The sequence below is a fragment of the Sorex araneus genome, chromosome 2 (assembly GCF_027595985.1).
Source record: "Sorex araneus isolate mSorAra2 chromosome 2, mSorAra2.pri, whole genome shotgun sequence".
Lineage (NCBI taxonomy): Eukaryota > Metazoa > Chordata > Mammalia > Eulipotyphla > Soricidae > Sorex > Sorex araneus.
Window position 1 is genome coordinate 96457261 of NC_073303.1, and position 15459 is coordinate 96472719.

Here is a 15459-nt window from a genome sequence, read left to right on the forward strand (position 1 = left end):
TGGAGAAGAATATACAGAGAAACTCAGAGCTGCACCAGGCCTCCCTGCAGCTATTTACAGAGGTAGCCATGGCAAGATGCCCACTGCTTCTGCTGGCATCGGGAAGAGAAACTCCACTCCACAAGAGGTGCTGGGAACTCTCCAGCCCACTGCAAGACCTCTGGTGTTAAAAAATAAAATCCAACAAAAAAAAAAAAGCTGAGGAAGATAGACCTAATCTCACATCGAAGGACAAAGAGTGGTTGCTCTGCCCATTGACCGCCCACGGCAGTGTAGGGAACAGTTTTGAAATCATTTCCATTCTTGTTACTTTCTTCATGAAAAACCACCTGGTTTATTTTTTCCTATTGCTTTTTGTTGTTGTTGTTCTGTGCGGCTTCCCTGGAAACAGTCTGCTATAAAATTGTAACATCCTTCTATCTCATACTGTTCACTGTTTCCTGCAGAGAGAATGGAAGTGGTGGCCAGAAAGAATTGAAGGCATTAATGTCCCCCAGTGGACTAGCAGTCAGTGATCAGGGCTCTGATCCCTGATTCTCATTCTAGGCTATATTCTATGGGCCACACTACCTGAGGCATTTTAACTGGATTAGTTCACCTTTCTGGTCCTCAGATCCAAAAGCTGTTCTGTTTATAATAAACAAAACAGTTGGATTCTCAAGTTGGCTTTTGTTATACGGGTCTTAGAGATCGTCAGATTAATTCTGGGCATCTGCCTGACCACTCACTTTTTTATACTGGAAGCCATCTGAAATTCCAGTCCGATCACTCCAATTCTAATTTTCTGCCACTTTTCTCCTACATATTCAAGACCCTTTCTGTGGTAGCTTATTGCAATCTGCTCTAACAAATAGTCTTTCAGTACTAACTATTTAAATTTAGTAATGTTCACACAACAGCTCACAACTAACATTCCTGGTAACACAGGAATAACCCCCCTGCAGTTTAGAACTGTACCATTCTCTGGACCTCAACATTCGTAAGGACAAAGGGTTAGAAAAAGGCACATCTGCTTCTTTACCACCTGACCCCAGAAGTGGCATGCATGACTTTTACTCATACTCTCTCGATGAGATCATTAAGCCCTATCTAGACATGGATTCAGCACCCTTTCTATGTGACAGGGAGACTTGGGTTTTAGTGAACAGGCAACTTTTCTCCCAGAGCTCTTTCTTCTACTCAAGCATCATGTGACCCACCTCACCCACATTTGCATATTTGCTCACACTACTGTTTGGATTTATCAGAAGATGAGTTTCAGTGAATTTTTCCTCCAGCATCAGAAAAACCCTCACTTTCAGGGATTTATTCACTCACCCACATTCTTGATTGGCTACTTCCTTCTAGCCAGCCCTTCCTATCAACATATGAAATCACCACATTCACCCAGCAAACTAGGGTTTCACATATAAGCAAGATGCAGTTGAAGGGTTTTAAAGAATTTGTCTGCCTTTCCCAAACTTTCTCTAGTGCAATCTATTAAGCGTTTGGTTTCCCCTAAATATTCACAATCTTATCTACCCTACTCATTAAGTTGTATATTTTTATTTATATATGATTTTTTAAGACAACCCCACAGAATATCTTTCATCACCTCTGCTTTTTCATCCAAAATATAAGAGTTCAGAGAGGTTAAATAAATTTTTTCCAAGTATATAATTAGGAAGAACTCACATAGTTCCATGTTCCATATTTCATGTTCAGTTTCCTTGAAGACTCAATTTGCAGAGTGAACTTTGGATAGCTTCACTTGTTCTTATTTTCAATCAAATGATTTATATAACCACATTAGTCTTGAACATAAATATGGTTTCTTCAGCATACTTATCTTATAATATTACCATTTCATACCAGTGATCAAAAAACCCAACTGTAAGGCCAGCTCCTATGGGTAGAATAAATACTATGAGTAACTGGAGACTTGGCTTTTAGTTCTTAGATTTTTTTGTTCATCAAACATCTATTGTGTAATTATAATTTATGCATAGCTGGGGCTTCTCCATCATAAATATGCATGTGAAGCAATTGGAATTCTTTTTTCTTTTTTTTGATTTTTGGGTCACACCCAGTGATGCACAGGGGTTACTCCTGGCTCACTCCTGGCTCACTCAAGCATTACTCCTGGCCATGCTTGGGGGACCATACGAGGTGCTGGGAATTGACCCTGGGTTGGCTGCATGCAAGGCAAACACCCTACCTTTATGTTATTGCGGCAGCCCCTTGGAATTATTTTGAAGACAGATTCTGTTCCAGCATATCAGGGTGGGACTGAGATTTCAGGTTTTAACAAGCTTTCAGGTGATATCAATGGTGAGCATGAGCTGAGATAGGATGACTTGATTCTAAAGATTTCCACTGAACCAACTCAGGAAGCTTGTCATCAAGTCCACCAAGTGCTGGGTTGTTGTCACACAGATGGGACTTATTATAATAATTTTTCATGTTATTGCTGTTTTTAGCTACATTCTGCAATGCCCAGGGGTTATCTTGGTTTTGAACTCAGGAATCACTCCTGGAGGTGCTTGGGAGACCATCTGGGATTCCAGGGATTGAATCCGGATTGGCTGCATGCTAGGCAAACACCCTACCTGCTGTACTATCTCTCCTGTGCAATTTTTTTCCTAATTCATTAGCTATTAGATGGATCACTCTTTGTATCACATGATCATGTTATCACATAATAAATATCAAAACAGAAGGGAGCACAGGCAGGAAAGATGCTAGAATAGGAGTGACTAGTTGTGCATGGGGAAGTCTCCATAAATGTAGAATCTTAACATGGGTAGGATTTTGAAGGGAAAGCAGAATTTTAATAGTAGTGCCAGAAAATTAAACTATGCCAGGGACCAGGACCATCATATACAGATACTGGGACATAAAGTAGACTACTGACTCACATGGATCTTTCATGACTTTTGCTCTCTGGAAATTCTTTCCTTCTGCTTCCAATAGAGTGCATGTTCCCAAAGGGCTGACATGGTCATGTCTGCTCACCACTGTATCTCTAGTACCCAACTCTTTGTGAATATTTAGTTAGTTAACTGTTGAATCAATAAATAAGTAGACAAATTGTTCTTGCCACAGATACTAAAAGTTTTAGGTGAATAAATCTGTAATTGAACTAGATCACCTAAGGAATATTCAACTTCCCACCTGCCATGGAAATAACTAATCAGTGTTATCTTCTGAGTAACTTCCCACTGCCAAACCTTGATGCATTTGCTTGCTTTTCACCCCACTATCATATGTATAATTTCCTCAGATTAGAACACATATCACTCTATTTGCTTTGTCCATCAAGTCTTAGAATCCTTTAAAATCAATAGAGTGAGCTGGAGTGATAGCACAGCAGGTAGGGCATTTGCCTTGCACGCGGCCGACCTGGGTTTGATTCCCAGCATTCCATATGGCCCCCTGAGCATGGCCAGGGATAATTCCTGATTGCAGAGCCAGGAGTGACCCCTGTGCATCACTGGGTGTGACCCCCCCCAAAAAAAAAAACAAAAAAAATCATCCTTAAGTAAAATCTAATAGAGTTTGTGACACTTGGGAATGACTAATCCCCTTAATAATTGGTAAAGTGACTTGGAGTTACCCCTTGTGTTGTCCTATCTTTCTTCTTGTCTACCAACCCACAAAACAGATGTTAAGCAAGTAGAGGATAGATACCGAATCACTTTTATCATTCAGCCCTTCTCCCTAGCACAGTTTACAGGTAGATATTTCGCATATACTAATCATTTACTGAGTAGTAAGGCATTAACAAATTAGTTAAAGCAATTTTAAATGGGTATTTATGGACTTTTTATTAGTCCATGAGTGAACTTTTGTAAATTCCTTGAAATGAGATGCAAATTTTTAACATCTGTACATTTTTAGGAAACAACATAGATTATGTCATTCTAAAAAAGACCTTTATAATAGAGAGAATTTAAGAACTGCTGTACACTAGGAGTAATCAATTTAAGTGAAGGTTCCAGAATGCCTTCTAGCCAACTGGTCTGTTTCATTAAAATTAAGCTGAACTGATAGTAAGATTTACTGTTATTTTATACAACACTAAGAAAAGTAGCGAAACATTTGACATACCATTAGGATACTTTCAGTTTCATATATGATCAAGTCTGAGCATCAGGAAAATGTGGTTTTTCTATTTATCATGGGTGCTCCTCCTTTTATTAGTCTCTGAGATAGTGTCAAGATGGGTCGAGCCAAGCCCCAGAGAACAATTGTTGCACATGAACAATTCAAACCTTGTGATGTGCTACTAGTGGAACATTGAGCAAGTCTTCTTGCTCTTCTGAATCTCAGTTCATTCATCTCCACAGCAGAGAGAATGATGAATGCAGAGATAATACTTTTCTGACTTTTAGGTTTTCAAAGACTGTCATATCTCTAAATTTACTCTTCCCTTATCCCAAGTCAGATGCATCAAATAAGGCCTCATCCAAATGAAATCCTTATTAAATGTGTGCACTTTGGGGGATTAATTTTTCAGTCTGAGATCTTCTAGCTTTGCTACATCCTGTCATAATTTTGAAAAGTGCCTAGTTCTATCTTATTTTAATGTGTCCTTTGGAGTAGAATCAATGCATGCATGTCCTTGACTACAGATAATCTACCCTACTCTGTGTTCATGGCATGTATATTATTGTTCACTGTGATAAAAAAAAATCACACATATTCATTTTTCATTCCACAACAAACTGATCTGCTCCTGTGAAAAATTCCTTTTAGGGTTTATTTGCATTGCCCATACCCCACATCCCTCACAGGAAGAAGGACTTTTAGTTGCCCCTTTGTCCTTCCTTAACTCTGGAGTGAACTGTCTCTGCCGAAATGTTTATTAAATATTAAGACATCCCTCCTGACTTCCTTGCAGGGAGAACTAAACTCTCAGACCATAGTTGATTCATTTGGATGGTGTTGTTAGATCTCCCAGCACCAATTAAAATACTAATATACTTTCTTTCCCACCTCACCGCTTCCTTTTTTTCTAGTATTCTTTTTGCAGATGTTAAAGGATTCACCAACCTTTCAACGACCTTGTCTGCTCAGGAGCTGGTCAGGATGCTCAACGAGCTCTTTGCCAGATTTGATCGACTGGCACATGTGAGTTGAATTTAATTCTCTCTTAGTCCTCTGTAAACGCAAGAGACTGCATGTGGAGAAGAACTCAGCCTTTATGACCAGTGTCTTAGACATTCTGCAGTCTTTACCCAGGCATGGACCGTTGACCTGCATACCTTCTGCAGACCCTATGTTAGTTATTTACTAGTCTCAGATGGGAGGTTTGTCGGTTTAATTTTCCCAGTGGAGAGACAGCTGGTTGAATGACAATTAGACCAAAGTCCTTTTTAATCTGCTCCCCACTCCCTCATTATTATTTTCCCCTACATTTGGCGAGGTGCCATCCAGCTGCGGTCTCAGTATCTGTTCTGGCAGTGATGGCTGACTGCAGTTTCCCAGCCAACCCCAGCCATTTAGAATAAATTTGCCAGTTCCCAAGAGCACATAAATTATTGAACCATCCCACTACCAGTTTTGTTGACCCAAGTTAAGAGCTTTCATTTCAGACAACACTGCCTTTATTTTCTAGTTTACGTCACCGGGTCAAAACTAGAGACAGGTTAAAGAAGATTAACATTTAATATCCTAGTTCGAAAGCCTCAAGTGGAAGAAAATCAGCATCATCCTGCGTTTTAGAATGTCTTTGTGTGCAAAAACTCATGACTCAATCACTCATTCTGCAAAGTGAGTATTAGTACTAGATTCACTCGATAAGGCTGTTAGGGGAATGAAATAATACCCCATGAAGTCAGAGCTTCTTTTTAGAACATCAAATTATCCTACTTTAAGGCTAGCTCATTCTAAAGAGATCTGTTCATCCTATATCTGAATACTGTTCGGATACTTCACTCAGTTCCAGGAGCATGAAACACACTCCATCAAGTTGAGTCTAGCCAGGGAATCAAACAGGTCATCAGTGTACTGTGTGCCGTGATGAAGGTACATTCGAGAGTAAAGAAGTAGCGCATACCCTTGAACCAGAGGAAACTTGTAGAGAAAGTGATTCTTAAACTGAATCTTTAAAATGAGGAAACAAATACTGACGAATGCTATTCTGGGAGAAAGTCGCTGACATATGCAGCAGCATCAGTGACTCTCAAGGCAGTGCTCCAAGTGAAAGAAACCAGAAGCAAAATGCTAATTACTTATTTTATTTTTTTATATTCAAAAAGAGGCTAAGCTATGGGGACAGAAAAAAATACATAAGTGGTTTCCAAGACTCAAAAGTAAAGGTAGTGGGTTGATTGCACCAGAGCATAAGGTTGGATGAGTTAGGGGGTGATGAGCTGTTCTGTGACTTGATTCTGGGTGTCACAATCACTGTGTTAATTTTATTGCATATAAATTATACGCCAATTACCAAAGTGAAGAAGGCAAAAGATAGTTGAGTCATGCTAGGAGGAAAACACAAATAAAGATGTTTTTCTGTATGTGGAAAGAAACCAAAAGAGATTTAGGGCTACTAGAGGGAAATGGAGGGAGCAGTGGAGAAAAGGTTAGTGGAGAAGAGATAGTTAAAAACTTGCCAAGGACTTTGATTGGTAACTTGCAGCAACTGAACAACAATCAACCAGGAAACGAATATGAGCCAAGGAGGAGGCTGAAAAAGATATCTCCCACTAATAACAGGGTCATGTTTCTCTGGAGAGCTGAGAATTTGGATAGAAAGAATGGGTATCTTTATTAATGTCTCTATAGTGTTTTGTGCCAGTAACAGGTAACCGTTGCATTCCATAATGTGATTCAAAACATTTTTAATCAAAAATGCAAAGACAAACAAAAATGACCTTCTATTGAGAACTGATCAAGGTCAATTTGTGGCATTGCAGTCATTTTCATATTCCCACAAACTGCTTGCTTTGCAAAACGTGTTGTTCAATTAACATTTATTGAGCACTTCTGCCATGTACTATATATGACTCTGGAAAGCAAAAACTAGTCCCTGCACTCAGAAAATTTCCATTCACATGGGTTTTTTTAAAGAATAAAAGACAATTCTGGGAGTGGAGTGATAATACAGAGGGTAAGGCATTTGCCCTGATGTGACCAACATTTGATTCTGGCATCCCATATGGTCCCCCAAGCACCACCAGGAATAATTCCTGAGTGCAAGGCCTCAGCATCGCTGGGTATGAACCAAAACATAAAAAAGAAGAAGGAAAATAAGAAAGATGATTCAATATTAATTTGAGGATACTGTGGTGCAAGTAACAACAGGTGTAGAAATCTCTGTGGACAAAATAAGGAGAAATTGGATTTGGGGGTACTGGTATGGATCCAGAATTCTCTAAGAGAAAACACCACATGCAAGTGAAGTCTAGGGAAAGAACAGAACCTTTTCTGACATGTGTTGGACAACAAAGTGCCTTCTAGGCTAAGTCATGGTGAAAAGTTAGGAAAGTGTGAAAGCATGAAAATGTGCTGCCGTTTGGGAGGCCATCAAAAGTTCAAGACTGCTGATGCATAAAGGGCATGGGAGCCCGTGGTGAGAAATGAGCTTGAAGAGGGAAGCACAAACAAATCTCGGAGGCATGGTGCAATATTTGAAGAATGTGGACTTTGGCCTGTAGTCACGACTTTTCATCTTGTTTACCATATACATGAGAGGGAAGAAGGAACAAGAGGAGTGTCCACAATCCATTGATCTAGTGGGCCCAGGAAGCTATAGCTCCTCTACTATGTGAGACTCAGAGAAAGATTTTTTTTAATCTTAATTTTTTAATTGAGTTACAATGAGCTCCACAGTGTCAAAGGTGTCCATGATCAGATTTCAGTCATACGAAGATCCAACACCTATCCCTCCACCAGTGTACGTTTCCCACCATCAGTGACCCTGTTTCCCTCCCCTAACCCCTCCCCCAGCCTCCCTCTATGGCCCTATTGCAGACACTTTCTTTCTCTCTCTCTCACTCTCTCTCTCTGTCTCTCTCTGTCTCTCTCACTCTCTCTGTCTCTCTCTCTGTCTCTCTCTCTCTCTGTCTCTCTCTCTCTGTCTCTGTCTCTCTCTCTCTGTCTCTGTCTCTCTCTCTCTCTCTCTCTCTCTCTCTCTCTCTTCCCCCACTCTGGGCACTATGGTCTGCAACACAGATACTGATATACTGTTTGTTCCTCTATCAGTGAAAGATTTAAAGCAGAACTAGAAATCAAAACAAACACAGACATATGGCGGACTAAAGTTATGAGTTTTGATCACTATTCTGCATTCATATGAAAGAATATTAAATAGGCAGCGTTCACCCATTGCATATGGTACTCCGATGAGTGTTTTCCTTATATTGCCTTATTTAAATCTTACAGTCAACCTACAAGGCAGCTTCTTTACATGTTTCTATTTTACAGAATAAATCACTGAGGTTTAAAGAAATAAATGACTCCATCCAAGAACCAGTGAGTGATGCATCCCTGATTCAGGTGGAATGGAGCCAGGCACATGTTCTTGACTTCTAAGCAAATTTGCAAGCATACTATAGATATCAAACCTGCTACTGTTCTTGACAAACAGCCCAAGAATTAGACTCATGCAATTTCAAGAATAAACTAAACTTTAATGTTTTAATGGTATAAAGCTTCTCTTTGAATCCCAGATCTGTTTTTCTTAAATCAGTTTTTATAAATAAGAATGAAAGAAACAATGCCTGTGAAATGTGTCGACATATATCCTGGCTGAGAATCAGTCAGTATACATTAAAGCTCAGTAACCTCCCTCCTATCTCCTCCTCCAATCTCCCTCCCCCTCCCTCCCATGCTGGGTACATGTGCATCTGCTCTTCTAGGAGATGTCTATGAAAGGGTATGAGAAACAGTGCCAGTGATAACAATTCCATTCACATAGGCATAAGGAAATTTGGCTTAAAATGATTTTGTTCCAAACTTATTAGGTAAGATATTCAATTGGGTCACAGACTCTGCTTCAGTTTTTTGATTGTTTGTTGGGTTTGGTTTTAAAAGAAGGGGCATAGTAGTAACCCACTTTAACATATTTTGGAATCAAAATTCTGTGGCTATAATAATAGTATCCATCTGATTTGCCATAATTTTTTATGTTAGGTTTTCATTTTCTTGTACACTGGAAAGAACCCATCTTCCCCATAGATGCCATGTATGGTGTGTTTATTCATTACATTATTGGAATGCAGGGAAGACTTCAAAGCCTCTGACTAAACTTCCTTTTCACATGATTGAATTCTTCAGTGCCCTTGTGTTTCAGTCTGGTCAGAGTGATTTTAGACCCTTGATAGTGCCCTTGACAAATTTTAGTAAATTCTAGTCTTTGATCTTTTTTTTAGAAAGTAGTCCCCCCCCCCACCTAGTCTCCCATCCTCACCCCAAATTCAGAATGATGAGTATGTCTACTATTATGAGAATTTCAAAACTGTAAAACAAATAACAGGGTTTTTTATTATGTATTTAACATCATTACTTTTTAATCCTTGTTTTAAGTTGCTGACATGCCAGAAGCAACCTAAACTAGAAGTCTAAGGAACAAACTCTACAAGATAGAAAACTGATCTACAAATTTATGAGATGTAGCATTTTCTGTACTGACATAGATTTCAACATATGTACATAAATGAAAAAGACACTTCTCAGATCTACAAACTGGGTGTAATAAATTTATGGCTGAATAGTGTGAAAAATAGTACATGAATATAAACATATACATGTCTATGAGTGTTCAAAGCTGCTTCTGAGGAGAAGAAAGAGGCCAGACATGTAGGGTGCATGTCTGAAGAGATTCTAAACTTATCTACAGCTTCAAATTTGCTAGGACAGTATAGACACATTATTTGTAATTGCAATTATATAAAATACAGTGAAAAACTTCATTTATAATGTGACTTTTTTACAAAGTATATTTGGGTATTTTTTGTTGTTGCTGCTCTATGTCTTTCTCTTTGTTGTTTTTCCTTTTTGGGGGGAGGGATGTTCTTTGGGCCACACTGGTGGTGTTCAGGGCTTATTTGTGACTTTTTCACTCAGGAATCAATCCTATCAGGGTTAAGGAAACCTTTCGCATGCAAGGCAAGCACCCTACCCAACATACTATCATTCTCCTCCCCTTTTTTTTTTTCATTTTCATAGCTATTTTTCTCATTGCAAAATAAACACTTTTGTTTATTGTGCAAATCCAGACTTCAAGGATAGAGGGAATGCAGGAAGTATGCATTCCCATAGTCTTAGCCTTCCCCAATGACAAAACCAACTTTGTAATTTGATGCATGCATCTATTTATCCAGAATTTAGACATGTAGTTTCATAACTTCTCTGGATTTCCCCCACATTTTTTTATCGAAAATATCAAGAAGGAAGTAGAGGATAATATTGACTAACTTAATAAAAATCAGTTTTACCAAAAAAATCTCTTCACCTTTATCATTTTTAGTTTTTCTATTCACTAATTTTTCCAGAATACCTGAGTTCTGTTATATAAGCTTTTTCCAAAAATGCTGCTTGTATTTTTCTCCCAAATTATCTGAGAACTCACAGGAATTGACCAGTAACAAAGCATCTAGGACTTGGCAGATAAGTACATAGATAAAGTTATATAGATATTTATTTGTATTTCTATTACATCTATGCACAATGTCATATAGGCACATGAAAGTATCCATATCAATAGTATGTTTTATGCATATATGCTTATTGATAAGTAGTTTATTTTCATATACATCATATTTTATATATGTATAAAACTTAATTAAGACCCACAGTTTTTCAAGGAGACTGCCAGCTTTATTTTTTGTTTCTAAGAATTTTGGGCCTATAACATAAGCATTTTCATTGTATTGTTCTATATTTGTTTCAGAAGATCATTGAATGAACCATTGCAAAAAATCTCTTTCTAAATAAAGTTTGTTGGTGATCTGCCATTCTGGACTTTTCCATGATGTCTGTGGTTTACAGAGAAAGAGTTATATAAATAATGTTTTGAAGTACTTTTTGCTTTACTATTAGCTTTCGCCTCCTTAAACCATTTGTGAAATGTCACAGAACTCAGAATTTAACAGTGTGGCACTTAGGATATGCTTATGAAATAGGCTTCCTTTTTATATTTAAATGTTAACCAAATACTTGCACCTCTGTTTTCATGGATGAAATAAAAGCAATGAATAGAGGAGTTGGAGTATATCATGGATGGTTCAATTCATTACGTTTAGCCAACTAATCTATGTCACAACAAATTTTTTATCTCTCTTTTTTCTCTCATAATATTATTTCCTATCTTAAAACAGATGTAATGTTCAGCATTGTTAAGGGCCTCAACAGTGAAAAGATAATAGCATTGTTGAGTATAAAGATAGCCATTTCCAAGCATTGTAAGCAAAGGCCTTGTTTACTATGTTGTCTATTAAGGACAGAACTGTTTTGACATGTGCCACAAAGGGGAAATTGAAACCCAAATGTAATTGGTTTTAGTAATTGCCCCAAGTCAAACAGGTAGAAGATTTAGCCAGAATGTAGATGTAGGAGTCTTAGACAAAAGATGTTTTATTCTCTGCTACATTCTTTGCTTCTTCCCTTTTGCTAACAAGATTCTAGATCTCCCTACTGCCTAAGAATTTCAGACTACAATCAGCTTGAGTCACTCAGACCAGACTATGCCCTGAAAGGAAGACCACTGGCAATATACTGTAGCTGATTGAAATCAACACCTGCCTTCATCTTTAGCGCTCTCTGTAAATTCACAGTAATAAATTAGATTAGAATTCAAATATTCTGCAAATGCCACTCAGGAAGTTTTAACTGTGGCATTGAAATGGGAAAAAAATCTACTTTTACATCTATATACATATATACAAACAAGTTACTATGTTTTTATAATGTCAATTTTATTTAGTGAAATTTATTTTTTATTTGAATAAACATTCTTTATTTTAGGATTTTGTTTACTTTTTTTGCTGCTGAAAAATGCTCTTCCTTTTATAAACTTATGGGATAATCTTGGTGAATTTTCTCCTCATTGATGTATCTTTCTTTCCTTGGCAAAATACCAAATTGAACTATGTAACAATCCTTTTTCCCTCATATATATATGTATATATATATTTTAATAACTGCTCCATGAACTCCACAAATCTGGTAGAACATGAAAGCAGAGGACTTTCTTAATCCATTAAAACTGTAACACTTCAGAGAGCTTAGAAAAAAACAACTGAAGACTTTTCGCTCCCTTCATTGATTAGAATTTATCAGCAGCACTTTTGCAAATGTATTTTCACTTGTGATACAAATGCATAGGGATGACAGACTCTTAAAAATAACTTGAGATGACTATGTATGTTCTCAGAGTTATAAAGATTGCATTTGTATCCATTTAGGAATATTGGCAAGGCCCAAGGGATCTGCTCCAGATGAGAAAGTACCAGAGCCAGTTCCAATTCTCTTTTCTCTGTCTGGTTTCTCCGCCTAATATTCTCTTTCTGCCTCTGTTTTTTTTTTTCTGTCAGTTCTGAAGATTTTAGCTCCAACAAACTATTGTGTTATTCACTTTACCTATGACGTTAGGAAAAAATAATTGCACATTCTTTAAAACATTACTGTTAGGGTTGACCCAGTTTAATATTTGGTGCATTAAGGAAGTTATTACTAATAACCTTGTTGGGAGGACAACACTTTCATTATCATAGGTGCATAATTCATTTTATTTTCAGTGAAGAAGAATGTGAATGAATAAATGAATATATAAGTGATACAAAACATAATCTTACAAAGGCACCAAACTTCTACAGGTGTCATCATTTGTTGGGAAGGCACTTTAAATTGAGTTGAAATGGTAATAATCCCTAAATGATTTCTAGCTTTAAGTGCTTGTTGTTGAGGTACAGATAAAAATGGTTATTTGAGAGACATGGCTAACGAAGAAAGATAAGAGAAGACGGGGTTCAGTTGTGAACTTTGTGCCATGGCTTTTCTTCCATGTGGCACATGTTCAGATCAGAAAGCTAGAACATGGCAGAGCCAGGTATTAATAAAGAAATATAAATAAATAAATAAATAAATAAATATGGCCCTTTATTTTTCATATCAAAATACAGTTTTGTTCCAAACCTCAATGTGCCCTGGGGTCTTTCGATTTCCTATGTTGGTCACCTTTTCCTAAATTACTAAGAAGACAGCGGAAGCATTTTGTACATTTTAAAATTAGTCGATTCTAATCCCATGGTATAGTACAAGGGCATGGAAACGAGAGCCTTCTCCTCTTCCCTTTGCCTTTCTGAAGTGCATAATCATCTGTTGATTCAGTCTGATCCCCTCCCACCTTTTTCCTTCCAGGAGCATCACTGCCTTCGGATTAAGATCCTGGGGGACTGTTACTACTGTGTTTCTGGACTTCCTGAACCCCGCCAGGACCACGCTCATTGCTGTGTTGAAATGGGCCTCAGCATGATCAAAACCATCAGGTAACTTGGACTCTCCTTGTAAATACTTGAACTGGGCCTTCCATGTACGAGAAACAGACCACTTTATCCTTGGCATGTTGGAAAGTCTTTAATACATCCCACCAAAATTCCATGAACATTAGTTTTACCATACAAATCAGTGAACTGCTAACTTATTTTCCAATTCCTATTCTTTTTCAATGATCTGTGCAACAAATCTTTACGGGGATAAGGCAAGAAACAAGATATGAACGTAGTGCTTGCCTTGAAGGAGTTGGCAGTGCACTGGGAGAAAGAAACACAGACAATTTCAGAATGGAACAATAAACTCAGATAAATCCCATCCAGGGGCTTGAGGGGAATTGAGGAGGAAAAGTCAATTCAATCTCAGATACTGGAAGCTTTCCAGGAATGAGATACCAAAGCTGCTTCTTGAAATATAAATAGATACCAGCCAGATTCTGCCGATGGAGTGAAATGTGTGTACAATGAGATGTACATGTGTAGAAATCAAGATCTGCTGCACATGTGTAAAGTGGTGGGGAGAGGAACAACTGGAAGCATAGTCTCAGAGCAGCCAGATTCTGCATCTCTGCTCAGTTTTATGCAGGATCACGCTTGTCCAAAGACCAAGTCACTAAAGGACTGCCTCTAGGATTCTCTTCATGAGTGACAAGTGTTCTTGTTTTGCCAGAAGAATTGTTAAATGTAGTTCGAACCAAGAAGTGACGTTGTTGTTGAGATCTTAGGCCTTTGGAAATAAAATGTTGATGATTTCATATCTGAAGCCCAGTACCTTCAAACTCCTCCCTTTAGACTCAAACCTAGTTATGGAACCTCTAATAAGCAATGTGTTGTCCCCCAATCACAAGGCAAAGGCAATTAAGATACATGGGTAGAAATTTTCTCTCTGGTTCTTGCCTTTCTTCTCTAAAGGAAAAAGAGTCTGTCCAGAAAGAGACCAGATGAGCCTCCCTTTGTACACATGCCCTGGTGTTGTCTGATCCTTGGGTGTCTTTGTCTAGATTAAAGATCATCAAGAACTTTGGGCTGGAGCGATAGCACAGCAGGTAGGGTGTTTGCCTTGAACGCAGCCGACCTGGGTTCAATTCCCAGCGTCCCATTTGGTCCCCTGAGCAACGCCAGGAGTAATTCCTGAGTGCAGAGCCAGGAGTAACCGCTGTGTATCGCCGGGTATGACCCAAAAAGTAAAGATCATCAAGAACAACAACCCCTACACCCCCTACTCACACACATCCTCTGCTGCAGACTCAGATCCTCTGCTAGATCTCATGACCAAGCCCTGCACGATGAAGAAAGACCTAAACAACCAGAGTCTCTTTGTAGACCTGGGCCATGGTCAGCACAGGGTGCCTGGGCTTTTCCCTTGCTGAGAAATTCATGACTTTAATCAGGTAATGCAGAGGTCACTTAACTGTAAAGGCAGTGTTGCCCCAAGATAAGAAAAATACACAGAAGTCCACTGGCCAGGTGATTCTGCTCCAGGCCCAGGACCCAGCCAAGGAGTTATGGAACAGGGAGAAATGTAGAGGGACACAGGAAATGTCCACTGTGTCATTTTTATAGAAGTGAAAAAGTTTGCCAAGTACTGTGGAAAGAGATGCCCATGACTCCAACGCAGAATTCCCTTTGTTGGTGAAAAACATAATAAAATAAAAGGGTGCAGATGCTTCTTAGTAATGAATTATGAATTTGAACATAGTTTTCCCATGAAAATACGAGCATGGTTAGAATATGATACTTCAGGAGAGACTGTGGAAGCCTCTGGAACACTCAGAAGACCTGGAATCTTGTACTGCTTTACAACTAAGTTGCTTATGAGCCTTATTCTGCCAATCAATAGATTTTCGGCAAATACTTTGTTGAGCTCTATCATATGGTAGGCTCTGTCACCCAATTCTGCTTCTTGTGTTCATTAGAGAAATCACTTGGATTTATTGTCTATGATATGAGAATATTAGGCCAGATCCCCCTCGCACTGAAATCT

The 15459-nt window shown here is 38.4% G+C and overlaps 1 protein-coding gene across 3 annotated transcripts in view; it reads left to right on the plus strand.

Annotated features, from left to right (window-relative positions):
• ADCY8 (adenylate cyclase 8) overlaps positions 1 to 15459 on the plus strand; it is a 245726-nt gene that overhangs the window by 97041 nt on the left and 133226 nt on the right. For all 3 annotated transcript variants that reach the window (XM_004602452.2, XM_055127686.1, XM_055127687.1), the window contains exons 4-5: positions 5001 to 5112; positions 13345 to 13472. In XM_004602452.2, the coding sequence (XP_004602509.2) occupies positions 5001 to 5112; positions 13345 to 13472 (240 nt within the window). The remainder of the gene's footprint in view (positions 1 to 5000; positions 5113 to 13344; positions 13473 to 15459) is intronic.